Raw genomic sequence first — 27,528 nt, 5'->3', positions numbered from 1 at the left:
TCAAGGAAGAAGACAAAGTTACAGGAAAGTATGAGACAAGTTATCGTAATAGCCACCGATTACTCCGTAACAATGGCAACACCCGTACGTATGAAGTCTGTAATCGAAATGCTTTATATTTTTACACCGAACAAAGCAGTATATAACGTACAATAAAACAATAAAACATGTCCTTCCATAACATGCAACCTCAAGATGACAAATGTTAAATTTTTATTTTTACAACAGCCCACTATCACTTCCGATATATGAGCTGTATATTTGGGCGTATAATTATATAGTTGAGATTATTAATTAGGATATTATAAAGTCGGCTAGATTCATTTTAATCGACTCACAATTTTACGATTTCTACACGAATGATCGTCTACTGTAATATACGCATTATACGATATGTATACATATGTTAGTGATATTATACCGTGCGACGAGATGCGGCCGTTAATCCGCGATCATCAAAAATTACGAAAGTGTTAATTTCTTCACGAGATACTCTTCTGCGAAATTATGCGAAACGAGCTGGCCTGTCCAAATAGATATAGTTAGCGTTCCATTCGTCCGTTGTCTTCACAGCACCGATTGTATTATATTATACATTGACGCTAATTAATTCCGAATATCTTCAAAATCGCGAGATGTGTATGCGCTTCGAAGCGAGGAAATCAAAAAAAAAAAGGAAGAGAACCAAAAGCGAAGGCACGCGTTTAACTTTACGATCGACACAAAATGTATATATGTATTTATTAAAAAAAAAAAAAAATAATAATAATAATAATAATAATAGGTATACGAATGCGCGCACACACGTACATATTTACGCAAAGGTTTCCGTGCCGAATACCGTGTGTGTTAAATATTTTTCTCTCCGACGTATTAATTCTTTCGGCTATTTCACGCAAGATAAAAAATCAAACGAAGAGCGAGATATCGACGTAATTTCGCGAGCGCGCGACAGACTTTGATGTGCACCAATGTAATTTAAGTCAACGATGACCGATTGAACAAGCATCGATCAAATCTCGCGAGATTAAAATACGATTCCAATGGATGCTCGCGTCTCGTGCGATTTCTTTTCGTGATAATCTCTAAATTTAACGGAAAGAATGTCACGCGACTAAAACATGAAATAAGAGTTTCATATTATTTAAACGGCGCGAGAGAGCTACTTCGAACACTGTCGAGAGTCACGCGACTTTACCAGGGGCATCCTTCTTTTAATCAGAATCTCTTCGCAGAAATTTCGACGTTCAAGCGAACGTTGACAGAATTAAAGCTGCAATTCTGTTTTTTTTTTTTTTTTTTTTTTTTTTTTAATAGCTCGTTGATAAGAACACAACTTCGGAATATATAATCCATCCAAGAGATAAAAGTTAGCTAATGCGAAGTCGTTACATGGCAAACGTTCGCGTACAAGACATGTCTTTTAATCGGCAACGGTCATTGCTGTTGTATTATCTGGTCGATCAACTTACAGTGTTTTATCGAGGTAGTTTCTCATCCGATAGAACACCGTGCACGATTTTTATTATAGCATATAGATATATCGTCGTATTTTTTTATTTACATGATTTTTACATATACAGGTTGTGTCGAAAGTCTGGCGATTTTTCACGATTCTCCGACGAATTTGAGATTACACGAATTATTTATTGCAAATCAAGGAGCTTTGGCGATTTATCATCATTGAGATATAAATGAATAATAAAATCTATCCTTCGAGATTTTCCTAGCAAGCTCTTGAACTGCGATCTAAGATACGATCGCAAAATGTAAAGAATATTACGATCGATTAAATTTCGATCGAGAATTCTTTTCCGCTAACTTGGAGGAAACGCGCGACTTTTGATACGATCTGACACGTTTGACAGTATAAGTTAAAAAGAGACAATTTAAACGTATATAGGAGAACACCGGCGGACGAATCAAATGAAATTCACGTTTTTTAGAACGCCTCTGTAATATGTACTAAGAGAACAACAACCGTACTTACTTGTACGTGAAAGTATACGTATCCGGGGATAGGAAACTTCAAACATCCTCAAATCGCGACGGAATTTTCTTCGAACGGATGAAGCGAAGCGTCGCACCGCGCCACAAAATTGGACATTCTGGTCGAGAACGGTATGAAGGGAGGTATCGATATATCGAATCTACGACTGCGCGCGAAAACGAAGAGGAGAAGACTAGGAGGAGGATAGTGCGCGCGTTGATTTGAAAGCCTGAAATTAATAATCAAAATTAAACGACTGGCGAAACATGTGATTTACTATTTTATAAAAAACAAAAAAAAAACAGATACGGGATACGTCCTTAGGTATATTATAACTAAATGTGTGTGTAAAAAAAAAAAGAAAAAAAAGAAAAAAAAAGAGATAAACCGAGGAAAATTCCCTTGTGAGAGAGTACGAATGTGTATAAATAAAAAGATTTTTAAACATTGTCGTACGTTTTCATCGTATCCGTTTTCTCATCCGAACAAATTTGCGAAGTCCTTTTCGTTTCTAAGTTATTAATTTCGCGTGTGTCGAATCGTTGGCACTTTGTTCGTAATGTTATTAGCCGTTAGCGGAGATAAACATTTTTCTCGAGCAATTAAAAGTCTTCAGAAGAAAAAAGAATCGCGAATCGTTCACAGGAGAAAAAGTTACATACCACACGCTTACTGGAAAACACGAATATAAAATGTATTTCAAGACGTTTTCATGCAAAGCTGATGAATGTTTTACGTGTATTAAAAAAAATGTTCCCTCTTTTAATCCTATTAAAACTTACAAAATATTATAAGTATTATACTTTACTTGTATATATACATATGTGATAAAAAAAATACATATATATATATCTATATATACATCTTGTTCTTGTGCGTAAAATTTATATTCGTGACCTGTTCTCCGTAAAGCAAGTGTATGCATTGAAACACATTATATGTGCATAGTTAATTCGTAATATAATGCAGATATATATGTGAAAATCTTGATACCGTGACAAGTATGATATCACTACAAATAGATTTGCAAATAAAAATTTTATATATTTACAGAAAAATATATATTTTTGACTGTCTACATATTTTTATAATTTGGGTCTTAGAATTTCATCAAGTCTATACTTTAATTAGTAAAATGTGAAAAACAATTTCACAATTTATGTGTACAAAAACATAAAAAAGATATAGATAAAAATTTTATGTTCTATTATTTTAACAGGAATGTGTGTATTCATGTAAAATGTATATTTAATATTGTACATATTTTAATTATACTAACCTACTCAATTTCACTTAATGTAGAAATCGTTTTAGCTTTTGTAGACTTCATTACAAAGTAGAATGTGTATTGTACGACTGCTTATCACAGCTCTGCAATAAGATATAAGTTTGTACATGTTCAGTGAATTGGCAATTACATTATTAATTTTTCAGATGGGGAAACTTTGAAAGAGTTGTTTATTTTAAACATATAGTTTCTTAAATATCGTTCGATGGCACCATATCTAAGTCGGAAACCGTACTAACGCTAGGTAAACTACTATCACTCCAATCAGGATGTGGATAATCCCGTAATGGACTCGGTACATTAACAGGTATCCTATTGTGTATATCATATCCTTGCTTCCTCATGTCAGAAATGATTGGTTTAGTAACTGTAACATTTTCAAGAATTTTCGACGTATTATGACAAAACGAATTTTTTGTATTATCTTTTTGTCTTTCCTTAAATCTGGAAAATTTTCTCATTTTGCACATATCATTCTCTTTACTATGCCTTTTTTTCGAGGAATGATGTAAACATGTTTTTGGAATCACATTTTGATAAGGAAAAATATTACTTTTATTATTGTTACGCACTACTATTCCTTTATCGTTCATAACTGTCAATATAATATAATACAATATAATATATGATCTAAATTATAAATCAAAATGATTTAATAATAACATTTTCGCTATTATATAAAGTAAATTCAAATAGACTTACCTTGATTGTGGTCTGGGATTATAGTATGCGATGATTCCCCATCGAGTAAGCTAACAAATTCCAAACGGGCTGAATCTCTAATGGGTGTGTCTTTATTTAGGGTAACATGTTCTTGAGAGGCATGTTCTACTGTAGAAACATCTGTTAAATCGTGCCAGGATTTATTAGAGTGACCGGAAAAGCTTGACGTAGGAGATGAATATGCGAGCCCTGTTTGGATAGCCGATACTTGAGAGCTTGTACTTCCTTCGTTCGCAAATACTTCATTTAAATTTCTTAATTTGAGTTTTTCAATTTGACTTTGTAGATCTCTGTAATATATAAATTAATAATATATTGATTATATATGATTTTTAAATAGATAAGAGTGTCACAAATATGTTTTTTAATTCACTATGATGGATTCATTGATTGTTGTGCAATTTCTATCATTAAAAATTGTGCATTACATCAACAATTTTTAGATACACATGCATATACAAAGGATTAACAGAAGAATACTAACATTATTATCTTTTGATATTCGATGATTAATGTATCCTTGTAAGAAGACAATTTTGAAAGTTTATCTTTATCCATTATCAGGTATTCGTTAAGTCGTGCAAGTTCTGTTTGCGTAATCAATTCTACTTTTAAATCTGAGATTATTCTTTCATTGTCGTCGATTTGTCGCTTTAATGCTGATATTACTTCATCTTGAGCTTTTCTTACACGAGTTACTTCTTCCAATTTTTGCGTAAGCACCTCTGCATGGAGTACGACCTCTTTTTGTTTTTGATTTGCTTCCTGGATTTGCGTATCTTGCTCTCGAATTAAACTGATTTGAAATAAAACAAAAATTTAAAAACTGAAACTAAATTCCTGGTTTCCCCCATTATTATTGATGCATTGCACATCACACCTTTGAAATTTTTCTCGTTCTAACACCCACGATTTGCACAAAGCCTTCATTTGTTTACTAGATTCCTTTAATTGAAGTGTACCAGCTTCTAGCGTGTCTAGTTTCAAATCCTATAGAAATAAATAATAAAATATATATAATAAAAATGAAAGTTTGACAAAACTTATAAAACATGCAACGTGCATAAGTGCATGTAAATTGCAAAACAATATATACCTCAAATATTGGTTTTGCAGGGCTTACAGGTATTCTGAACAGTACTTGTTCCATTTCAGTAAAGATTTCACAAGTTCTATCATCTTTCTTTATAACTAAATCCTTTAATTCTTTTATTAAAAAGCTTAATGTATGCACTGGATTAAATTCAGCAAATCTATTGGTATTATTAGATATTTCAGGACATTGTACTGCACGATCCTGAACAAAGATACATGGGGCTTGTGAATTCTTCCTCGATTTCTCCCGAGAAGATGTTCCTTTGGATGAAATTGTACCAGTATGTTTTTGGACATGCTAAATATAAAAAATAATTCAAATACAAAATCGAAAACACTTGTTTATACATGCCTATAAATATTAAGATCATACTTAATGTATAATACTCACATTACATCTATTTTGCTGTATCCTTTCAGCATTTGAATTCTTGTTGGTATCTTTATTTTGTTTAAAGGATTGTGCTTTCATATATAATAAATTCTGCTCTCCAAATATGGAACCCCAGCTTAGTGGTATTTCGCTGTTACTGATTGTAGACTTTTTTCTTTCAGTTTTCTGTCCAGGACTAGAAATTATAGGTGAAGTATGTTTCTGACCTTCAGCTTTTGTAGTCCTTATTACCGTGACTTCCACAATATCCCCTTTACTGAGTAATAAAACTTCTTTGGCAGGGCTTGCTGTTAAGGGCTGCATTGAAATAAGAATTATACAAATGTATTATGATAGATGATTTATGATAGAAATTGTATTATAAGGAATTTTGTAAGACCTTATGTCCCGCATCATGTGTTTTCGAAATTTGTGGATGCTTCCCAGTTTTTTTATTTGTAGCAGTTATCCTCGCAGGCGTATTTGTTTTAGTGCTCATTGTGTTACATTGATTGCTAGACGTCGTTGCATATTTTTTTATAAATATTGTATGTACGTGGTTTTACAGAACTCTATAAAAATATAAAGAAATGAAAAATATTATTTCGACAGTGACAGATAATTGATATTCTAATCTACGTGTCTAACCTAAAAAGATTCAAAAGTACAATTTGATATATTACCTTTGCAGTAGAAATTACAATATTTAGAATCAATATTAGAGAGAAAAAGATAAATAACCGGATATTAAGGCATTTGATGTATCTGGAACGTGTTTTCAGAGCATTATATTAAGTGAAGTTTCCATAAAAAAACACGCGCCAAAAAATTCTCTATCCTACCAGTGCAGTCTTCCACCAATGGGCACGTGAATGACTAGTAATCCACATACGATCGAGTTTACTGTCATAAGATGTGTTCGAAAAGTTTACCCGTGGAATAAAGTAGGATTTTGATTGACCAATCAGACCAAATAAATTTTTGGTTCTTTGTCTTGATTGGTCAATTAAACGCTACTTTACCTTATGGATAGGATTTTCGATCGTACCCCGAATTGTCGGTGAGTCGCGCGCGAACGGCGTGGCCGAGATATATCTTCGTTACAGTGTCGTTCAATTAACGAACTGCGAACGTGTCGCAAGTCATAATACGGAGGATGTGATTGTATCGTCTTTCATGCGTGATAACGCAACACTACGCAGGTTGTTTCGAGAGCGCGAGGTCGACGCGCACATACACAAACACACGCGTATATATATTCAACGAGAGCATAACAGTATTTAAGTTGACGTTCGTAGTGCGTGTGATTCCGATTTCGTTCTTGTAAACATGGTGTTTGGATTCATCATGAAATAATTGGTTTTTTTCCCTTTCACGAGATCGATCAGCGTGCGAGGAACGGACGCGAATCACCGAACCGAGGTCCGAGATCAGTGGTGTATCATGTGATTCTTACATCGCGAATATACGAAAAAGTATGGGCACATCTCCGTTATACGGTAAGCTTACTCCGTCTCTGCCATTAGAACGCCCCTCTTTGTGAATTTTGCGTTTTGAAAAATATCAATAATGCAACAATTATCGAGCATTCTTATCGATTACGTAGTCCCGCTACTACTTGCTACTTCTCGTGATAATGCGATTTCGTCGCAACTTTGTCCCTATATATGTACTATTGTCTCAATTGCCGCTATCAAAAATTATGTTAGATCGCGTGATTATTTTTATATCCGATCGTAGTTTACGTTTCATTGGAGAATTTTTGGTGTTGTTGCATTTTTAAAGAAATTATATCGTATAAATAACATGATTGATTTATTCACCGGCATTTGCAATGAATATATCGTTTACTAGGTTATGACACTTTTTATAAATACACACGTCGCCGTATATAGATATTATAAATTTATTATGAAATTATTATAATTTTTTTTTGCTAAACAGGGAACACTGTATGATTTAGTAATAAAGTTGGAGTATCTTGGTACTTTACCATGGAACAATCGGACAGAGTGCAGATGCAAATTCTTCAAGTCGAAGAAATATCAACAGATATCAATGTGCAAACAATTCAAATCGCTAATGAAGGTGTAAAAGCTGCTACCTCTACAGAAGGTAGCCAAGATTCGCCAAAGATCAGCCTACCGTTGGAACCTACATTAGTAGCAGACGATACTAATATCAATGTAGAAGTTGCAACAGAGGATTACTTGGATGCAAGACATATTGATGTATCTGTTAAAAATATTAACAGCGATGCCGGATATAATAATCAGGTAGAATCTGAGTTGAACCAGCCTGAAACAAAAAGTTATACATCAGAAAAGGAACAGATCGAAATCTATGAACATATAAAGGATAAAACAATAGATTCGAATCATGAATTGCAATCTTTGTGCACTGAGAAAGACCAAAGTCAAATTGTGATAACTGAATCTAAAATAGAAGTAAAGCAGGACAGAACAACAGATATTTTAGAAAGTGACTGTAATGTAGTAGAAGATGCAAATCAATTCGATAGTATAGATAAGCAATGTTTAACATTAGATGAATCTAGACTTAACGAACATGCTGGGGGCCAAGTTCATGATGCGCATGAATTAGTTAAAGAAACAATCAGAGAAATACATGATAATGACAGTAACCAAAATAGCTCAATAGTAACAGATGCTGAACTGACTAAATTAGTACAAGAGGAAGCAGAGGTAGTTGTAGTAGTAGAAACTATAGAACCAGCAACAACAGATGCAACAGCAGACAATTTTATTGTCACTCTAGATGAAAAGGATGTTGATAAAGAGTGCAACCAAGAAAATGTAGTTACTTTGCAGGAAAAAGAAATTACAAAATCCAGGCATGGGGACAACAAGATTGATCTAAATGATTACAGCCAAGAAAGTGACGATACTATAATAGAAGTAACAGAAGTTATAGATGCTCCAGTTACGGAACAGGACGAGCAGCAGAATAAAAAGGACAATGTGGAGAATAATGAATATCATATAGAATCTGTAAAATTAACTGATGGAAAAATTGCAATTTGCAAAGATATAAATAACGAAAATATTCAATCAAAAGCAGCTGATGGGGAAACTCTAATCAATTCTAGTAATAAAGAAGATGATATCACTATTATCATAGATGAAAAAATCATAATTACGGATGATGTTGATTTAGAACTTACAACAGATCAGTCACAAATTGAAAATGAAGATATTGTAGATACTACTGAGCATAAACAAAATGACACATCTGCTCACGAAATACCCGTAGTGGAGTCGTCGATGAAGAAGAGAAGCGTTATTCAAGATATTTTTGACGATTGGGGTGTCGAGAATACAGACGAAGATGCGCAATCGATTTCGAAAGTGCATGATACTGTAGAGATCGAATTGAAAAGTCTATTGGATGAAGCAAAATCAGATCAGGTTGTTACACATGAGTCTGTTCAAGATAAGACCCCATCCTCAAATAAAGAAAGTGCCATAGATGAGATACATAATGTCGTAGATACAAGCAAAAAAAGTATCAAGCATTCGACTGAACAAACGGAAAATCAAAAGAAAAATAAAGCGATCGATCAAGATGCAGAGTCATTAAATAGGAGTGAGAAGAATTCTCCGGCGGATAAATCTTTGCGAAGCGTAGAGACGCGTGCCTTCAATAAAACGCCGCAATCGCATATCGCCACGTCGCTTCCTAAGAATCGCTCTCGGCATTTAACCAGTCAGATAGCATCGCCAGCAGAAGTGACGGAGGTATTGAAGGAGCGTCTTCGCGAGAAGCAAAAGACGGTCGTAGACTCACCGCGTGGCCCGGATATATTCTTTGTGAAGAAATTAACGCAAAGATTGTCCAATAAATTGGCGGGTAGCTCGGTGAATCCGGTACCGGGACTTATACCTCTGCCGCAGCAAGCCACTCCTTCCTCTCCTTTTGCATCTTTACAATCGACGGTAGATAACTGTGATAAGAAGATAGCGAATGAGACAACAGAAACGAGCAAGGAGAGTAATTCTGACAACAAGGAACTATTGGCAATCTTGGAAGGCGATGTTGATCCCGATTGGTCCATCTTGAAACCTCCGATTCTTACAGAGGAAGGCAAAACTCCACCAAACGTAGGATCGCAATCAGATCATAGTGGGCCGCCGAAACTCGATCCATTAGTCGAACGGGAATTGGCACTGAAGCAACTCCTTGAATTGCCTGTAACGTCATCTAAGAAGATTTCACCGCGGAAGAAGAAAACTTTCCGAGCGGCACCTGGCAAAGTGTCTAAAGACGTGGAAATCCCACTCGCCATACAGGAGGAGAAGGAACTTGCCGGTATGGATTCGGCAAGCGAGAATGCGCAACCAAATACCAAATCTGTCGAGATAAACCTATGTTCTCCGCAAAAGAGCGGTCAAAAAGATCACGAAATTGAAAAAACAGTCATACGAGAAGAATCGAGATCGGGTAGGAAGCGCAAACCTACTGAAAAAGCGAGAGAACACGAGCAGAATACGATAAAACGGCAGAAGGTGTATAAGGGTAAACTATCATTGAGTAAGAAACAAACGCAGGAAAATATCTCTGATAAAAACACGATGATCGAGAATCATGTCGTGGCGAGCGATGTGCTGACGGATGCTGTAAATAATGAGAAGGCCGTCGCGAAAGAAGTAGCAAATAAACAGATCGAGGATAAAATAGATCCGATTTCGAATAAAATTGAAGGTTCTCGTCCGAAACCGAGTCTTGCTAAAAAAGGCTCGCAACCTATCGCCAAAAGAAAGATAGTGGTCAAAAGATTGCTTCGTCAGAAAATGCCGGCTAGTGAAAAGTCGGTTCGGTTGAAAGATAAATTGACTCCTTCACCAAAGAAATCTCCCCCGAAGACTGTCTCAAAGTCGCAGAAGCGAACGGCCGAAAATGCTTCTAGCGATGCGAAACCCAAGAAGAAGATTATAAACGAGATAGATAGATTACTGCAAGACGAAGGCGTCGTCAATTTACTGTACGATGTAGAACAACCGGACAAGAAGCGTTTAGTACCCATTACGAAGTCGCGCGCGAAGGTAATGGACCTGCAAAAGGTACAGCGCGAACTCAAAATCAGAAAGAAATTGGTTCGCAATGCCGTATTGCGATTACGCACGTCGACGATCGCCGGTGTCACGAAAGTATCACCGAGATCGAAAAGAACGGCGATTCATCCGATTGATGTTCAAATGGACAGAAAGGTAGGAGAGCTAATCGCGTCGCCGAAAACCTCTGCCTCACCTATGGAATTCATACTTCCGGCAAAGATTAGAAACGCAGCCGACGCGTCCATCATTATCAGGAGGCACTCGTCCAGTTCGTTCTCGAGCGCATCCAGAAGTCCCAGAGTTAGCGTCGACGCGCCAGAGAAACCAGCGGAAACCGCCAAAACGGACGACGGAGCAGTTCACTCCTTGAGATCCGCCAAGAAGAGACGAGATTCGCAAGATGAGAAAATTATTAACACGAAGAAAAGCAAGAAGAAAATAGTACAAAAGTCTGACTCAGAGTCTGTTGCAGCTACTACTGGTACTATCAGTACTACTACTACAATTGCCACAACTACTAATGCTAACACTATTCATAATGTGGACGAGAAGATCACTGTCGCTGCACGTCCCAGTAAGAAGTCGGAACTCAAAAAAATTGATAAGACTGGTAAACAACAGGAAAATGTCCATACATTTGAAGATAATGTTTCGAGTAAAGTTACGACTAGGTCGTCGAATGGCGCAGTAACGGGGAAAGTAACAGCGAAGAACAGGCGTGCCGCGAAAAGTAAAGTAGCTTTTGTCGGCAGGGCAAGTGATCCGGATAATACTGAAAACTCTTCTAAAGAGGAAGACGAATTATCCGCTTGTCTTGCTGAAGCGGCCACCGCTCTTTCGATCGTCAATGCCGGTGGTCGATCTGGAAATGTTACGTCTACACGAAAAAGCAAAGGTAGAAATTTCCATATCTTCACAATAGTATTTCCTTTTTCCTAAAATGAAAAAAAAATTATAATCACCTCGTTTATCTTTTATATATAAATAAGTAAGAATATTCAAAATATAATATATAATTGAATGAATTATATAATAATATACACGATTTATGGATATTCCAGTAAATGCAAGTAAAACGGATTTGGATAGTAACAAAACGAAAGTCGAAACGCAAGGTCAATTCAGCAATAACGAAATAAACGTGCGCCGGCATGGTAATCTCGTACAATTAATACTTACACCATCCTCATCGACAAAAATCAGAAATGCTCTTACATTGCAGGTAAATAATCTTATAAATATGTGCTCTCTTTCTCGTGCTCTTATGACATTTCTTTAATAGTTCTTGCTAAATATATATATTTTTGATGCTATATTAGGTGATGCAAGAATTCAGAGAGGCTTTGTCAATATTAAAAAGAGACGACGAATGCAGGGTAGTACTGTTCACTTCTACAGGTACAAGTTTCTGCGAAGGTCTCGATCTTTCAGCATTGTTGCATATAAATAAGGAGGAACGACGGTCTGTCGCTCAAGAGTTGGCACACGCTGTCAAGTATGTATTCTTAACATGGAATTAGCACGATTGCTGATATTATAATTTATCAAAACTTTTGTTTTTTGTTTCAAGGGAGTTTATTAAAAGTTTGGCAACTTTTAATAAACCTATAGTAGCTGGTGTACAAGGCGCTGCGATTGGACTCGGAGTGACGATGTTGCCTCTCTTCGATCTTGTAATTGCTAGCGATAAAGCGACATTTTGTACTCCTTATGGAAAATTAGGACAAATAGCTGAAGGAGCTGCAGTCTTTACTCTTTCACACATACTGGGCAGTGCAATTGTAAGTTTCAAGCAGTTTTTGTTTGCAAACATGAAAGAATGAAAGGAAAACAAATTGCATCTACATTTTGATAGACGAGCGAACTTCTTTTGGGTGGAAGGACCTTAACAGCGAGCGAAGCGTTAAGAGCTGGTCTTGTTACTCGAGTTTTATGGCCTGATCGGTTTCAAGTAGAATTATTACCGTCATTGCGAGTTATGAGTGATCAATCGTCACAGGTAAGTTATGTGGAGTTATGTGGAATTTGACATTATAATTTTAATAACAAGCTTCTAAAATATATATATTTCATGTGCATATATAATATAATTACATACATTATTCTATTTACGCTTTTAACAATTTCTCAGATTTATTGAATTATAACGTAATACCTTTGTATCTCTACAAATGGTGACAGTAAGCCATGTAAGCTGGTCCAGAATAGAGCAATTCCTGTACATTTACTTGTGTCCTATCCTTGAAAATGCATATATGCTTTTCTGGGCATGTGCATCTGTAATACGTTGAATATAAATCAGCTCGTATGTAGCCACAAAACTCCAAAGTTTCACACATTCTTTTCTGCGCATTAAAAAATATATATTCAATAAATAAAACATGTTGAGGAAAATTAATAAACTAAAAATGTGAAAGTAGAATCTTATCACTGCATGGCTTAAACGGTTGTTTTTTTTACGTAAACAATATCAGTAATTTTATATGATACTGTATAAATTATATAACAAGAGATTCTTAAATCATGCAGAAATAATAAGTATAATAGAGATTATTTCTATAAACTATCATCTTGTAAAATGCAAAAATGAATTCTATTGTGTTTATTATTACAAGATGTACCTTGACACACTTGAATATTTGAATGAGACCATGCTCTTCATATGTGTATTTTTGTAGCTTCCAATAATGTGTTTGTGGACATATGCAATTTATTGTTACATTGTATGGTATTATATAATTGTTTCTTGTATCACTTTCTCCATATATCATCACTGCTTCTTGTCTATGAGCGCAAATTTCTAGTTCCATTATTTGCGTGCAAAACTGTCAATGATGGGAGAGAGAAATGTGACTATTAGAAATATCAATTATAAAAATATTTTACAGATTGTCTCGATATTTTTTGTACCTTTAAAATTGATTTGTTATTGAGTGATATAGTTGAATTATCAATGGTTTTCGTCCATTGCCATGGACATTCTCTTCCATCAGGACAGTGGCAAAGTCTCTCTGTCAAACTGGACATCCAAAATCGGTCGTGAACTATGTTGCATACCTCGTAAGGTTTACAGTGATGTAAATCGCTCTCCCCTTCAACCTGTTTTGACGAATACAATAAAGATTTATCATGAAAAGTGTCATACACTTTTGAGAGTGATCGAGTAATATTTACGCGATACAGATTTGTATATACGAACTCCCTTCATATACTTGAATGTAACATTGTTAGCCTTACTGCTGATTATTGTATATATACTTGCGCCTATCATGGAAATTAGGAGATAGATTTTCACAAACATATTTACAACGACGTATTCTTGAATAGACACTAGATTCGATGGTTGCAATCGTGGGATTGATATTAACTCAAATGGCGATAATGCTAATATATTCTCGATTCCACATTTACTCCCACATGACTTGTAATTACGAAACTTGTTAATATTTATGACATCAGGTAGTTGTCTCTGCTTCAGTTGTAAGAGATACAAAGGTGCTATAACGCGTAATAAATCAAAATGGAAAAAAAAAATTGGAAAAAAATCCATTCTTTCTACAATATTGCATACATACATACATATTTTACAGATATAAAAATACACTTATATTGTACATATAATTGAGAAAGAGCATTCATATAGCATATTGTAAAGATATATTTGCACATTTATACCATTGCAATTCTCTTATTAATTATATATATTTTTTACAAAAATTTTTGTCATTTCTAGTCCATGGAAGCAACAAAGACTCTATTACGTCACAGTCTACGGAAAAAGTTAGATGCTGCGCTTGAATCAGAAACATATTTATTGATTCAGCATTGGTGCTCCATGGAATGCCAGACTGCTATAAAAGCTTACATTGAGGGAAAAATACAATAAATCATGGTGAGCATGTGTTAAGTTAAAATATCACAATCAATATTATATTTATTAAAATTAATTACTCATTATAGATATTTTATAATTTCAGTGTATAAGTACTATCAATTGTGAGTCTGCGATATGAGTTAGAGAATGGAACTGATTGATATTCGTGTGGATAATGATATAAAAATTGTACTTCTGATACAACCTTCTACGTCAATGCACGATATTCTTTAGATTTAAGATATAAATACTGAATCACACAAAAAGATCGACTATTTTACTATTAGAAAATATCATTTAGATATAAATTTATTATATATAAATATATGTGTGTATGTATAAATATGTATATATACATATATGTTTATATATATATATATATATATATATATATATATATATATATATATATATATATGTTTATATGCTACACATACTATATATATATATATATATATACATATATTCTTTTCGCATTATGTTATTACTGTTAGATTAAAATAAAGGTACATTTATTGTAAGAAACAATGCAACTTTTATTTAGTTGTATCGTGCGTCAAATTTATACTTGATAATATGGCAAATCGCAATATATATTGGCTCGCGTGAAATAACAGTTCAAGAAAACTCTTTGCAATTGTTTAAAAGAAAAAGTTTGAAAAGAGTGCATGTCAGAGCAAACTTCATACAGACAAAGCGTCAAATAAATATATTTTCCGTGTCGGCAGTGTCTAATATTTTTATAAAATTAATAAGTACTTATACAGCAAGAATGGCAATGTCGACGATACATATGCCGTGTACGTACGAGTTTTCCAGAGGCAATGGCACCGGTGTGGCAGAAGCACTTGGAAATTGGGGCTTCTCTAACAGAGTGTGTAGCGCCGGCCAGGAGTTGCGACGTTTAAAGTGTCTCTTTGCGGAAATGGATTCTTTGTGAGAACACGAGCACACGCGTTTCATTGAACCAAATCAAGAAAAAGTTCATCGCGATTATTATTAGGATTGAGAAAAGAAATAAAGAAACGCACAAGCATTAATTATAATTTCAGACGCAGACCAACAAAATCAGCAATGTGTGTTAAATATAATCCCAGATATGACCCTGATGCGTGGTACATTAAGCCTAGTCCCGATGAATGTAAACCCGCCTGGACATTTCCCGCAAAAAGGCCTCTGATTACTTATTCTTCGACTGTCACGGTTTTGAAGGTCTCTAATTTACATGAACTCGGATCGGAGTTAAAATACATTACACCTAGTCGCAGCTACATGCAACAAGGCGTACGTGTACATATATTTCTGAATAAATTAAATTGTTTCGTTAAAGCGAGCTAGCAAGATTTTTTCACGGCTTCAAGATATAACAACAAAAATACAATATACATAATTATATCCATCTAAATTTTTCATTATATTCTAAAATATTATACGTGCCATATAATTGTATCGTATTTTCAGACGGACAAATGGTATCGTCGACGTTCAAACTGTTGCTATCAACCAAGTTGTTTAGCTCCACAATGTCCTATGTGATATTGTCATAGACTGACTTGTTTATTTTTAAATTCATAAGATAATCGTTTTTAATTGTGTATTTGATGATAATACCAAATGTTTCTAATATTAAAGTGTAATACTCTACAATATATATACATATATGTATGTATGTGTATACATACATACATATATATATATATATATATATATATATATATATATATGTTAAGTATAAAGCAGAGTATAAAGTATATCTTTGTATCATGTATAAAAAGGAAATCGGTAATGAGAGGATCAAGATATAGGGATAAGTAATGGAGCAATTATAATAAATCATCGGATGATGACATTCGAGAGCGGTGAGGTCGTTGAATTTATTTTTCGTTTTAACGAACACAAATGTCTCAAGCTTTTGCGCGTTGCGTGAGAACAATTACATTATCGTATGGTGGGGGCAAGTAATTTGACTGACTGTAAGATTTTTTAATACCTTTTTTGCGCGTGATATCAGTGAATGAAAAGTATTTTTTTCTTTCTCTCTATATATATAAGCTATACTAGAGCTAGCATTACAACAATATACACATTTGAATTCCTTAAGTAGAAACTGATCTACACAAATAGCAATTCGTAAAATCCTAGATAAGGAGCTCTGTGCTGCCTTTGCGATGGCTCTGCATATAAGAAAGCCTCTTTTCGAGATTCTTATGTACAAAAAAAAAATACAAAACTGAAATGATATGAGGCATAATACAATATAAATATGAAAATTGTAAGAATAACATACGATTTACGCGAGTCAGTAACATATGTGTGTTACCTGATTAAAAATATTATTACGATACCTTAAGCAAGTAATGTACATATCGTAATGTATAAATTAAGACTAGATAGAATATCAGAGACTTTACTTCTACAGCCAATACAGTAATCGAGTGTGACCGAGATACAACTTATAAACTAATTATGCAATGCGGCACGATGACGGCTGAAAGCGTACTGGCAAGAAGAGAGCACATGGTATTTTGCTGACGCTCCTTTCGCACTTTTTTTCAGTATATCCTTTCTTAAGTCGGACATAACACTATAATTGAGAAAATCTTGTATATAAATGTTTTTTAAAAATATCTAAATATTATAAATTGACAAGATGCATTAGTATATTATTTCTGAATGGAAAAATAAAATTCTCACATAACACATAAATAGCATTCAATAAAAATAAATTAAATTTAGTTATACCTTTGAGTATATAATCTGTTAGCAAGGTGGGTACCGTTGGACTATCCTCGCTAATGGCCTTTAGTACTATACAAATAAATATATTATTGATATATTTAATTACACATATATACATGATGGTCAAGAATTGATGATTGCTTACTTTTAATAAGTACTTGCAAGGCTTGATTGTCTGGTGGACCACTGTCTGTATGATATGGAATAACAGTTGTCAAGTACTAGAATAAAAATAATTAATTAAGAATTATATTACCTTATTTTTTAAATTAGAATTAAAAGTTATATTAAAGTTTTTTTTTTTTTTTTTTTTTTTTTTAGAGAGAGAGAGAGAGAGTATATACAAATACACATATACACATAAAATTCAATGGCCAATACTATGTGCTACGTAAATGCACAACTCGATACGGCAGTATAAGTTACCTTTGGCTCTTGCAAAGATCTATGTTGTGGCAACGGACTAGTACCATTCTGCATTTGATTTCGTTTCTTCGTAACGTGATGCTGCCTACGTCGATTTTGCACAGCCAACAATAAAGAGATGAACTGGTTCTTAAGTTCCTTCTCATATTCTAATTCATCCCTAAGTGCGAGCTCAGCGATCAGTGTTTCGCTCAAGGCCGCAACCAAAGATTCCATCTCCCCGAAAAGTTCAGTCAGTTGGCTGGAGGAAAGTTGTTTTAATTCTAAAAACACATTTGGCGCTTTATAACGCGGATTTTTATTTTAGACAAAAATTTAATTTGTATTTATTATTGATATTTTTCTTTTAAATGTAAGAAATTAAAAAAAGAGCTTTGCAACACATACTCTTTTCGTGAAGCGGTGATCCAAGTACTTCTCTACTTCTTTCCAAAGCCTCATCACTATCTAACAGGGAACCCTCGGAATCTGGCGATCTTTCCATTGACGGACTTTCCTACAATGAGAAGATGCAAAATCATTAGCTACTATTACACCGACACAAGGATACTTCAGTATGCATCGAGAGAGATTACCTGCATTATGTCATCTATCTCGCGAAGAACCTCCTCGGCGGTCTTGAGCGGTTCCTCCGGACTATGAGTATCAGTACTGCTGGATAAGATTAAAGCATGCATGTCCAAATCTGTCGCAACCGCCTCGTCTTCGCTACTTAAATCCTCTAGTTCCGGTCTACAGCGAACAAAAAACGAAAGCATTGAATTTACGAGCGCTAACGCTGATCTAGATAAAGAAACAAAGTCAGTTCACTGAACACGTGGTTTTGACGAAAATTTAGTGCGTGAAAAGATTCATAGTCGCTGCAAAGTAATGAAAGTCTTTGATAAAAATAATTAAATCGCGTATGTAAAGCCGAAATGTATCTACCTCTCCGTCGAAGCGGGTGCTTCGTTCAGATTTAACGCGGGCATATGCATTTTCCTCGCGTAGGATTTGCTCCAGTCGATCGGTAATATATTTCCAAAAGTTCCCGTGATCGTCCACCACATCCTGCGAGAAAAACCAAATATGTACATTAATGTTTAAAAGACTTTGCAGTGCCTGCTGAAGACTTATTCGATCTTAACACAGTCGTTCATCTTTCTTACATCACTCAGATATATATTAATGTAAACAGATGCGAAATCTTCGTATGATTCATATCCTCTAATCTATACTACTCTCAAGAAAACGAATACGTTTTAAGCTTATGTGTCATCAGATTTTTCTCGCTCGAATGATTCAATATCGTGTTAGACTCATTGTATCTTTCTATCTCCAGTAAACAAAAAGATATTCTTTAACATATATTTTTTTTCTTGCAACGAAAGCAAGTGAATGCATGCAAGAGAATTGTCCTATGCTCTGTAAAACTTTAATTAATTTGCAGGATATCGCATAATGTTGTTTCATTACTAATATTATCTTACAACAGCTTATTCATCGTATTTTAATCTTCATATTCTACTTTGATCTTTCTTCCATAATGTAAATCTCTTTACCATAATCTCTAAATATCTTTGTACAATGGCGACTGATAAAAACACTTGTTTATAGAGATCTCACAACAACTTACAGCCATCTAAAGGTTAATGAGAAAATGTATCTCCATTATAATTTTAGCGCCAAGGACACGCGATTTACAAACGCATTTGCTGCAAGAGCGTGACGCCTGATGCACGATCAATAAACGCAGATGCTCCCATGAGAATGATATAATACAGTAGTAATTAAGTTGCTTCATATAATATGTTCCATCATTTAGAAATATATACTGAAGACATTTTCTGTATATAACACTGTGTAAACTCTTGAGAAAGACAAACTCTCTCTCTCTCTCTCTCTCTCTTTCTTCTTTTTTTTTCTTCCCACGGAGTCTTCGTTTTACTGCGTATTTTTATAATTAACTTAATTTTAATATTCACATAATTTTCGTGGGAACATCTCCATGTAAGATATACTTAAGACACTTTTTCTACACAGCTGTCGTGAGAGCAACAGACTGTCCGCGAACTCCCCCGTTTTCTAGGACGCCAAATCATGAATCACGAGAGGAGACTGTAGGTGTTTCCTGCGTATACGCTGAATAGATAAGACGTTTAATCACGTGCTAACATAACGTAAGTCAACGACGCTATAGCAACAACGTGCCGTTTACCGGAGGGAAGCGATTCTTCACGCGGGGAACAAACGCGCCGGAACGAAATGGCTTTTCGCGGTGCGAATTTGCGTATAATATAATCGTGGGAGTCGACACAAAACGGCATCCAAATCTGCATGGTATAATGTTCTTACCGAAATATTTCTCTCTCTCTCTCTCTCTCTCTCTCTGAACTCTTTCTCTCCCTCATAAATGTCCTTTCCTTCTGCGGGTGATGGGCAATATGAGCTATGTGTTTCGAAAACGATAAAGCTGTGCCTTAAAAAAGTAGTACAAGTTCACTAATGTCAAATATTCGAATTTCACAAATCTTTCTTGATTGAACATTAAATAAACGTTTGTTAAAAGACTTGCGTTATCTTATTTTTTTTTTTGCGTGTATTATTCAATATTATTGTAAAAGGCTAAATCAAATCGTTTTAATCTCTTGAATCCAAAATATATGAAAATATATGAATTGAAAACTTTCAATTTTTTTCTTCTTCGAAAAAATATGATATATTCTAAATAGATAATATGACTAAAAATTTATATCGTGTATTGAAGGGATTAGATATCTTGATCTATAAATCTATCTATTCTGTTTAAAATTATGCATGTGTGTTTATGCCTGCCAAAATAAATAGAAATAGAAGAAAAAAACGATCGCAATGGATATCGTAGTGAAAGCCAACGCACATTGATCGGCCATTCGATGTCGTGGGTTAATAAATTGAGGTCAACTCAGTCCACTTGAGTTTCCGATTAAAATGTAAAGTGGCCTCATCTCCAACGCATACATTGTTCACATCAAACCGTCAAGCGTGTTTCATGACACACAGTATATATGAAGTTTTATATGACACTGGGCCAATTCAATTTTTAATTTCCGCACGCTCGTAAAAATCGCAATAAGTAGATATAGGAGTCGTGGAAAAGATAAGAAGAAATTCAATCATCATAAAACTTAATCATTAAATCCTAAAAAAAAGGAATTCCATATTTTTACACAAGCAATTCTTAATAAATTCTTGTGAATCCGCTTGCTTTCTATAAAATCCGTGAAGAAAGAGAGAGAGAGAGAGAAAGAGAAATTTAAAGTGATATAAATTCCTCTTTAATTATATAAAATAAGATGATTTCTTCCATCTCTCTCAGCGCTTTCATAACAATTCAACCCTGCATAGCACCCCTAGATAGTTGCCGCTATCCGAGGCGCGTGCGCGCCGATATTGACGTTCGCCCTCTGTTCGAAGGGTGGTGTATAGCTCGATATACGAACGAAGGAGCAAAACAGAGATTAAATTTTCATGCCACGCGTTTCGTCAGTATCAAAACATCGAAAAGAAATTATTTATTTCCACGTGTATCGTGCGTGAAAAGCGTCTAGCAAGTATCGTTTGAAATGGAAAGTTTGACGAGTAATTCAATTCCGGGAAAAAGAGTATATATCAGTCTCTCTCTATATACTTACGTAACAATAATTTGCGTAATGTTATTTATAACAAACATAACATTATGTAACTATACATTAACACTTCCTCGTCTTTTTGAGGAAATTCTCGAATATAATTTGGATTAAACTAAAAAGACTCGAATCGGATTATTAAATGCCTCTATTTCTGACATCTAAATATATCTATGCAATTTCTGAAGAATGTAAAAGGCAAATCACGCTATAAAAAGTGTCACACGCAAATCGAGGGAAAGGAATCGTATCAATCACCGTTCGATATCTGTTTCCGGTGCGACCTGAGTATATCTGGGTGTATATCATGCTCGGCCTCGCGCTAGAAAGCGCGAATGTGGAATCACGTGAATGAATGTAGAATTGCGTTTCAAACGCGTTGGGTCGCGACGACGGACAAGCGCGATACGCGAACGTATCGCTGCGGAAATGCAGAAGCGCTTCGCGAACGCGTGAGTTCGCATGGCTACCACAGCTTTGTCGCGCGATCGGAGGGTCGATGGCCTTATTAGTCACCGGGATAGAGAGAACGTGCCATTTGGATTGCCACCCCTCCCCCTCCCTGTCACCTCATTTGAGTGCCCTTTAATAATGCCAAACCGATTTAAATCGGTCGTTCCAAGAAACGACACGAATCATATATTGTAGAAAGCAGACTTCTCGAGGGAGAAAAAAACTTGGCAGTTATTTGTTACAGCTGCGATTTATTTTAACTGCATATTCTTTTTTCATTTATAACGCGATCTCCTTAAAAATTTTTTTGATTTACGTAGGATTTCTCTTTTTTAGGCATACTTATTTATGTATATTTCGATACCGGCGTTTGAATCTGGAAATTGTAAATTTCTTGAATATAACTCTGATACGCTTGAAATTCTTTTCAAAAAAACAGAAAAATATATGCAGTATTTTGTTTCATCGATAAAAAATCAAATTCGATAAAAATTGCATAAAGAGACTGAGATTCTCGTTCTGCCGAAGGATGCGAAAAAAAATTAATGAACGAAAATCGCATTTGCAAAGAGATGATGAGACGAATGATCTAATGTATAATAAATTTAACGGCTTTGCATGGTTGCGTACAGACGAAGGGACAATTTCGCGCTTCGTTGAATTTCACCTGCTGCTAGTCGGTTATGCTCGTTAGGATGTGCAGCCATGTACCGCCGGTGAACGCATCGCGACTGTAATTTACACCCTATGACGAAAATATTTGCCCGGGTCGTCTGCCGAATAGCGTGAATCTTGGACCACCCTCTGATAATCAACAATCCGTAAAATTGCCTACAAGCTTGGAAGCAATGTATGCCAAAACAGTCAACATTTTTTGATTTCTCGATTTATTCGCGGAGCTTTGTGTGTGATTCAAAATTTAATTTTAGTTAATAAAATAATCACTCTTTTCTTTTTAGTGTGCCACGAATCACGCCACATCTTAAAAAGACCTCTAGGCTATAGGGTCTAGTTTAACACAATTCGAGTCATGCTTACGTCAGCACGTTTGCGAGAGAAATATCCGGCAAGGTCACCATGAAAGATCTCGCATCTCGTCGTACCTTGTTAGGAGAGATGTACAGATTTATTACATATACGTAACCGATAGATTAGTCGGAAATTGAGAAGATCAACGCGTTTAGAAAAGTAAATATTTCTACAAAGATATACTTTTAATTAAATATATCTAATCATCTTCAAATCTTGTAATACTACCAAAGATTGCAATGCTTTGATTTATAAGCAATCAATTAATTTTTTTTTTGCTTTTCTCAAAATAATTCGTAACGCATTCGATTTATTTCTCTATTCGAAATTATATCAAAATAGACACTGTTGTCACCAATCAAACTCGATAATAAATTAATTAGAGAAGAAATGTTAATATACGGATTCATTTAATTAACATGCATTTATTTCTTCTCTCTCTCTCTCTCTCTCTCTCTCTCTCTCTCTCTCTTTTTCTCATGATATAGAACGACGACGCTGCAGCTACTTCGGAGAGAAAGCTGCAAAACGTACCGTAAACATCGCGTAGAGAGTATTAATGGTGTCGACACACTTCTTCCACTGGAAAATCGATGATTGCCATCAGACAGATTCGCGAGAAACTTTGATTCTTTTTCTCGTTATTTTTTTTTTTTTTCCCTTTTCTTCGATATGACACTAGGGACAAGGTCGAAACATTTTCTATCAGTCTACTTGCAAACGAATTAATAGGGGATTTTTAAGCTATTCGATAAATAATTAAATATTGGCAACAAAGAAAAAACGACGTATATATACATCATCGATTTTAAATATTGCCTTTGATTTTTCTAAATGACTCAATGCCTCGATGCTATAATTATACGATAATTCATTTTTCAGGCTCCAATTGAATTTTAATTCAATTATCACAAAGACAATTTAAAAGATTTTTTGATTTAACGAATAATATCACATTTTGTTCGTTAATACGATCGAGCAGCGAAATTCTATACTACAATCAAATTACACCGTATTACATTCGCTGCGTTAAATGAAGCAGTATGTGAAAAATGCTGACGCATTTTTACGGAGAGAAAGAGAGAGAAGAGTGAGAGATGTCGCGTTTCTAGAATAATCGAGATGCAAGATGGATTGTGGGCCACAGCTACAGATGTGAGAATACTCGCTCCCCGTTATTGCGCGTCACGTGTTACGCGTATTACGACGAGCGCAATGATAAAACGGTAATGCGATAAGTGATTATTTCCGCGATGGTGAAATCACCACTTTCAGACGAGCTGGCGGACGAGCGAGAGAGTCTCGAGCGCGCAAAACATAAACGTCGATGTTAATACAATATATACACGTGTGTACATTACATTACGGGCAATTTTCAGACGAGCGTGCTCTCGTCGTCGATACGTTGTGATTTATCTTTCGCTGATTCGCAGGAAAACCGGTAACCGCGGGTTCTCTCTAGTTACGTGAATCGAAAACCGACTCGCAACATCACCACCACCTATGAATAGGATTAATTAGAGTTAATCGAGATAATTGCGACAATGGGGATAGACATGTGACACTAGAGTAATTTTTAGCGATACAAAGGAAAGTTTTAACAGTCGCTGCTGTGAATCTTTATATAATTTACATAACAATAATTTATTTTACCTTAAAAAGATATCTTTCGGATAGATATCCCTTGAAATCTTATATTAGAACACTTACTGGCACTCGTTCATGATCTCCTCCTGCGTTCGCACCTGCACCGGCGCCAGCGATTCCACGTCGGTGCCATAATCGCGGAAGCAAGACGTGATCTTCTCATCAAAGGTGTTGACGAGATCCTCGAGGCTACCGCTGAACGGGCTGAATGTTCCTTCCTGAAGAATGTCGGTGCCATTTTCGTGTGTCGTCGGTGGTTCATTCGCATTGCAATTCTCGCCGAAACTCGTATCCAGGCTGGCGTCCAACAATTGTTCTACAAAATTAAGAACAATCAAGATATATCGATGCGATTATTTATTATATAACACGAAAAAAAAAAATTAAAAAATGTTTAAATGTTCAAAGATTCGATACACATTATTATAACATCGTGAGTAAATTTATTTATTTATAAATAAAGCTCTAAATTAGTCCCTTTATAACACTCAGATCGCTAAGAAAAATAATTTTAATTAACGTTATTATTCTTATTAATAAACATTAATATAAATGTTTAATTAAGGAGAAGATACGAAAAATATTGTGACGTAACTTTATTCAAGAGGGGGTAGGGAGACACAATTTTTTTAAAAATATATTTAATGATTTTTGAAGTTAACTTTATTATATTATATATCGTAGTTTACCCGATGATCGCGCTTTATTTATTATAAGTGACCGACACGTTTCTCGATTTTGCTTTCATCGAAGTAAACGATCTAAATTTAGCATTGGCGTGTTATAGCAATATTGACGAAACACAAAGATGAGTCCGAGATCGCGACAACTGGCGTCGCGATATCGAGCGTTATCAGACCTGACACCGCTCGTCGTTTCTGATTAAAAGTATCGCTCAACCCTCGACCCCACATACATCCCTCTTCATTCCGATTCTACGACGCATATAACAGAATAAAGATTCGGGAAAAGTCGGCGATCATTATTTTACATATCCAGATCAGAAGAATATTTTATCTTGATTATAAAATAAATAAAACTTAATAGATTTAACTTATTAGATTTAATTTTCGTTTTCTTTCGGAGGCAGCACAATTAAGAGAAAAATATTTTTATTTTTATTATCCGGAGAGAAGCACAGAGAAAATCAATCGCATTGCGATGAAAATTTGGATGAGAATAGAGTTCAATATTGGTGCAATGACTGTTGACGCGAAAATTTAAGGAACAGCTGTTCGTCGCGAACCACAACACAACAATTCGGATGGACTGGAAGGAATCCTTTCGCGAAGTTAACCGACGACGATTTCTCGTCCGCGCCAATGCGACCAAACGACGAAAATAAATTCGAACAAAGTAAGGGTCTCCGTCTGGTCTAACTTAAGTAAATCTGGCTTTTTCATTTTCCTCGCCGTTTCTCCTCGCTTCTCTACGCAGGTAGAAAATTTCGAGCCCAGTTGCAACCAATTCCAACATTCTTCCGACTCGATTTCGTCAAACTGCGAGATTCGTAACATCTAACGTAACGAATGAGTACTTTGAAAATTGACTAGAGAATCTGTCGTAAAATTAAAATCGCAAATAAAATTATATTACTGTCTTGACAATAATATTTCGAATTCATTTTGGTATAAAAAAAAAAAAAAAAAAAAAAAAAATTATTTTTATTATTGATCTTTTTATCTTTTGTTAATTTTTTTCAAACATTTAATAATTAAAATTCTTGTATGGAAAACTAAAATTTTTTAAGAAAAAGAAATTCAACATTCTATCGATTATATAATAATTTTAAAAGCACGTAACGTGATAACTTCGTAGGCATTTAAAATATGACGTCGTTATTTTGCGTCGATTAATGTGGATATAATAAATTGGAGCAACGCGTCATGACCGCGGCGCGGTCTCTATTTTGGTTGTCGCTAAAGACACTCGAGAAAATTATGTCGCGTAAACGACGAATTTAAACAAAGATTTGACACACAGCCGACAAACATCACTGTGCGGAATACAGTTCCCAGCCCCGCGTTAGACAACACGTAAGAAGAAGGGGAGGGAGGGAGGGAGAAAGAATAACAAGGCGGTTGTTTCGCACCTGTCAGAAGGTTCATGTTCTTCAGACTGGCGGTGTCCTCCTCCTCGAAACGCGCGAGGGGTGCCTCGAACTTCAACTCGGCGATCTTACCTGCCATGTCCCTCATTATTGAACGTGAGGGAGTATACCGGGGCGCGACCGGAGAATTCGGCGTCACGGCCGAATGCGTGTCGTCTCGCGATTCTTTCCTTTTTCTGTCTTTTTTTTTTTTACGCCGCCGCTTGCCTTACTCGACGAGATCTCGCGAGTCGAGATGACAACGATGATGATAACGCGGCCGAGACATGAAGGCGACGCGACGCGCAAACACACCGATCGTAACGCGCGCGCGATAACCTTCCTTCGTCGGTCCGGGATCAACTGAAATCGACTTACGTGGTGGGGGAGTCTCTTCGCTACGCTCGCTCACAGCTCACATCACGGCGGTGGTCGCAGTGGTGGGGGATGATGGTGGTGCTGGTGCTGGTGGAAGATGATCGCTGGTCGTCATGGCGACGCTGGTGAGCGCGCAATGTCACGAATCATCTCTCTTGGCCAGGGCCGTCTCCATCCCGGTTCTACCAGACATATCTCGTATCTTTTCACCGGGTCTAATCCCAGTGCTAATTAGATGCTTACACCTGCCATGGCTCGGCAAAGACCCCAGTTGAACTCTCTTCAGTGACGTGACATATTCGAGAGCGAATTGATTTGCGGCTGCAGATTTATATCAAATTATCTACCTGGATCTCTTGTGCGCGGTCGATCTTATCTAAGAAGATTTAAATAAACTACCTGCGCTTATCCCGAAAAGCGCGGCATAATTTATTTTCTTAATCAGATTCATTTTCACCGATTAAGACGAACTTTGAGATGTAACTCGGCTTAGGATCTTGTCCTAAGAATAGGACAAGAGAGATTTAAATAATCCATACAGCTTTTCGATAAGAATGAAGTTCAATTTGTAATAAAAAGTTTAAGTTTTACGAATGGCTTTTCTCTTAAAATTGCATCACTGATATATTGATGCAATCGCATTATAATTGTATGTATACATACGGCGTTGCGACATACTTCGTCACATTTGTGCTCGATAAA

The 27,528-nt window shown here is 35.6% G+C and overlaps 5 protein-coding genes across 7 annotated transcripts; 2 read left to right on the top strand and 3 right to left on the bottom strand.

The window, feature by feature from the left end:
* Positions 1 to 1,314: 1,314 nt before the first annotated feature.
* LOC138944604 (epidermal growth factor receptor substrate 15 homolog) lies at positions 1,315 to 6,350 on the bottom strand. Of its 3 annotated transcripts, XR_011448841.1 has the most exons (10): positions 6,153 to 6,347; positions 5,870 to 6,041; positions 5,488 to 5,787; positions 5,098 to 5,394; positions 4,882 to 4,991; positions 4,486 to 4,797; positions 3,981 to 4,291; positions 3,518 to 3,645; positions 3,270 to 3,361; positions 1,315 to 2,219 (listed from the first exon to the last, which is right to left on the bottom strand). XR_011448841.1 is itself a non-coding variant. In XM_070315422.1 (8 exons), exons 2-8 carry the CDS (start codon positions 5,966 to 5,968, stop codon positions 3,470 to 3,472), a joined length of 1,833 nt encoding a protein of 610 aa, XP_070171523.1. In that variant the 5' UTR covers positions 5,969 to 6,041; positions 6,153 to 6,350; the 3' UTR covers positions 3,276 to 3,469. The 3 variants fall into 3 exon arrangements, 2 of the variants coding, with proteins under 2 accessions (XP_070171523.1, XP_070171530.1); XM_070315422.1 differs by lacking the exon at positions 1,315 to 2,219 and having other exon boundaries at positions 3,276 to 3,873; positions 6,153 to 6,350; XM_070315429.1 differs by lacking the exon at positions 1,315 to 2,219 and having other exon boundaries at positions 3,276 to 3,645.
* Positions 6,351 to 6,553: 203 nt separating this feature from the next.
* LOC138944594 (uncharacterized) lies at positions 6,554 to 14,727 on the top strand. The gene is made up of 8 exons (XM_070315418.1): positions 6,554 to 6,968; positions 7,414 to 11,439; positions 11,606 to 11,766; positions 11,864 to 12,039; positions 12,115 to 12,325; positions 12,400 to 12,543; positions 14,278 to 14,436; positions 14,522 to 14,727. The coding sequence occupies exons 2-7, from the start codon at positions 7,464 to 7,466 to the stop codon at positions 14,428 to 14,430; spliced, it is 4,821 nt and encodes a 1,606-aa protein (XP_070171519.1). The 5' UTR covers positions 6,554 to 6,968; positions 7,414 to 7,463; the 3' UTR covers positions 14,431 to 14,436; positions 14,522 to 14,727.
* On the bottom strand, positions 7,428 to 14,126 carry LOC138944616 (uncharacterized). The gene is made up of 5 exons (XM_070315440.1): positions 13,744 to 14,126; positions 13,455 to 13,643; positions 13,166 to 13,369; positions 12,700 to 12,889; positions 7,428 to 7,767 (listed from the first exon to the last, which is right to left on the bottom strand). The coding sequence occupies exons 1-4, from the start codon at positions 14,119 to 14,121 to the stop codon at positions 12,710 to 12,712; spliced, it is 951 nt and encodes a 316-aa protein (XP_070171541.1). The 5' UTR covers positions 14,122 to 14,126; the 3' UTR covers positions 7,428 to 7,767; positions 12,700 to 12,709.
* A 184-nt stretch (positions 14,728 to 14,911) lies between the features above and the next one.
* Positions 14,912 to 16,050, top strand: LOC138941332 (uncharacterized). The gene is made up of 3 exons (XM_070310894.1): positions 14,912 to 15,354; positions 15,471 to 15,702; positions 15,880 to 16,050. The coding sequence occupies exons 1-3, from the start codon at positions 15,191 to 15,193 to the stop codon at positions 15,952 to 15,954; spliced, it is 471 nt and encodes a 156-aa protein (XP_070166995.1). The 5' UTR covers positions 14,912 to 15,190; the 3' UTR covers positions 15,955 to 16,050.
* A 217-nt stretch (positions 16,051 to 16,267) lies between these two features.
* Positions 16,268 to 26,816, bottom strand: Unc-76 (fasciculation and elongation protein Unc-76). The gene is made up of 9 exons (XM_070315411.1): positions 26,452 to 26,816; positions 24,423 to 24,675; positions 18,511 to 18,633; positions 18,159 to 18,315; positions 17,971 to 18,079; positions 17,584 to 17,846; positions 17,303 to 17,378; positions 17,161 to 17,226; positions 16,268 to 17,002 (listed from the first exon to the last, which is right to left on the bottom strand). The coding sequence occupies exons 1-9, from the start codon at positions 26,555 to 26,557 to the stop codon at positions 16,986 to 16,988; spliced, it is 1,170 nt and encodes a 389-aa protein (XP_070171512.1). The 5' UTR covers positions 26,558 to 26,816; the 3' UTR covers positions 16,268 to 16,985.
* Positions 26,817 to 27,528: the final 712 nt, after the last annotated feature.

The sequence above is a fragment of the Polyergus mexicanus genome, unplaced genomic scaffold, assembly GCF_030449975.1.
Source record: "Polyergus mexicanus isolate NDT 795.1 unplaced genomic scaffold, iyPolMexi1.0 SCAF_2, whole genome shotgun sequence".
Lineage (NCBI taxonomy): Eukaryota > Metazoa > Arthropoda > Insecta > Hymenoptera > Formicidae > Polyergus > Polyergus mexicanus.
This window is presented reverse-complemented; position numbering and strand designations above follow the sequence as displayed.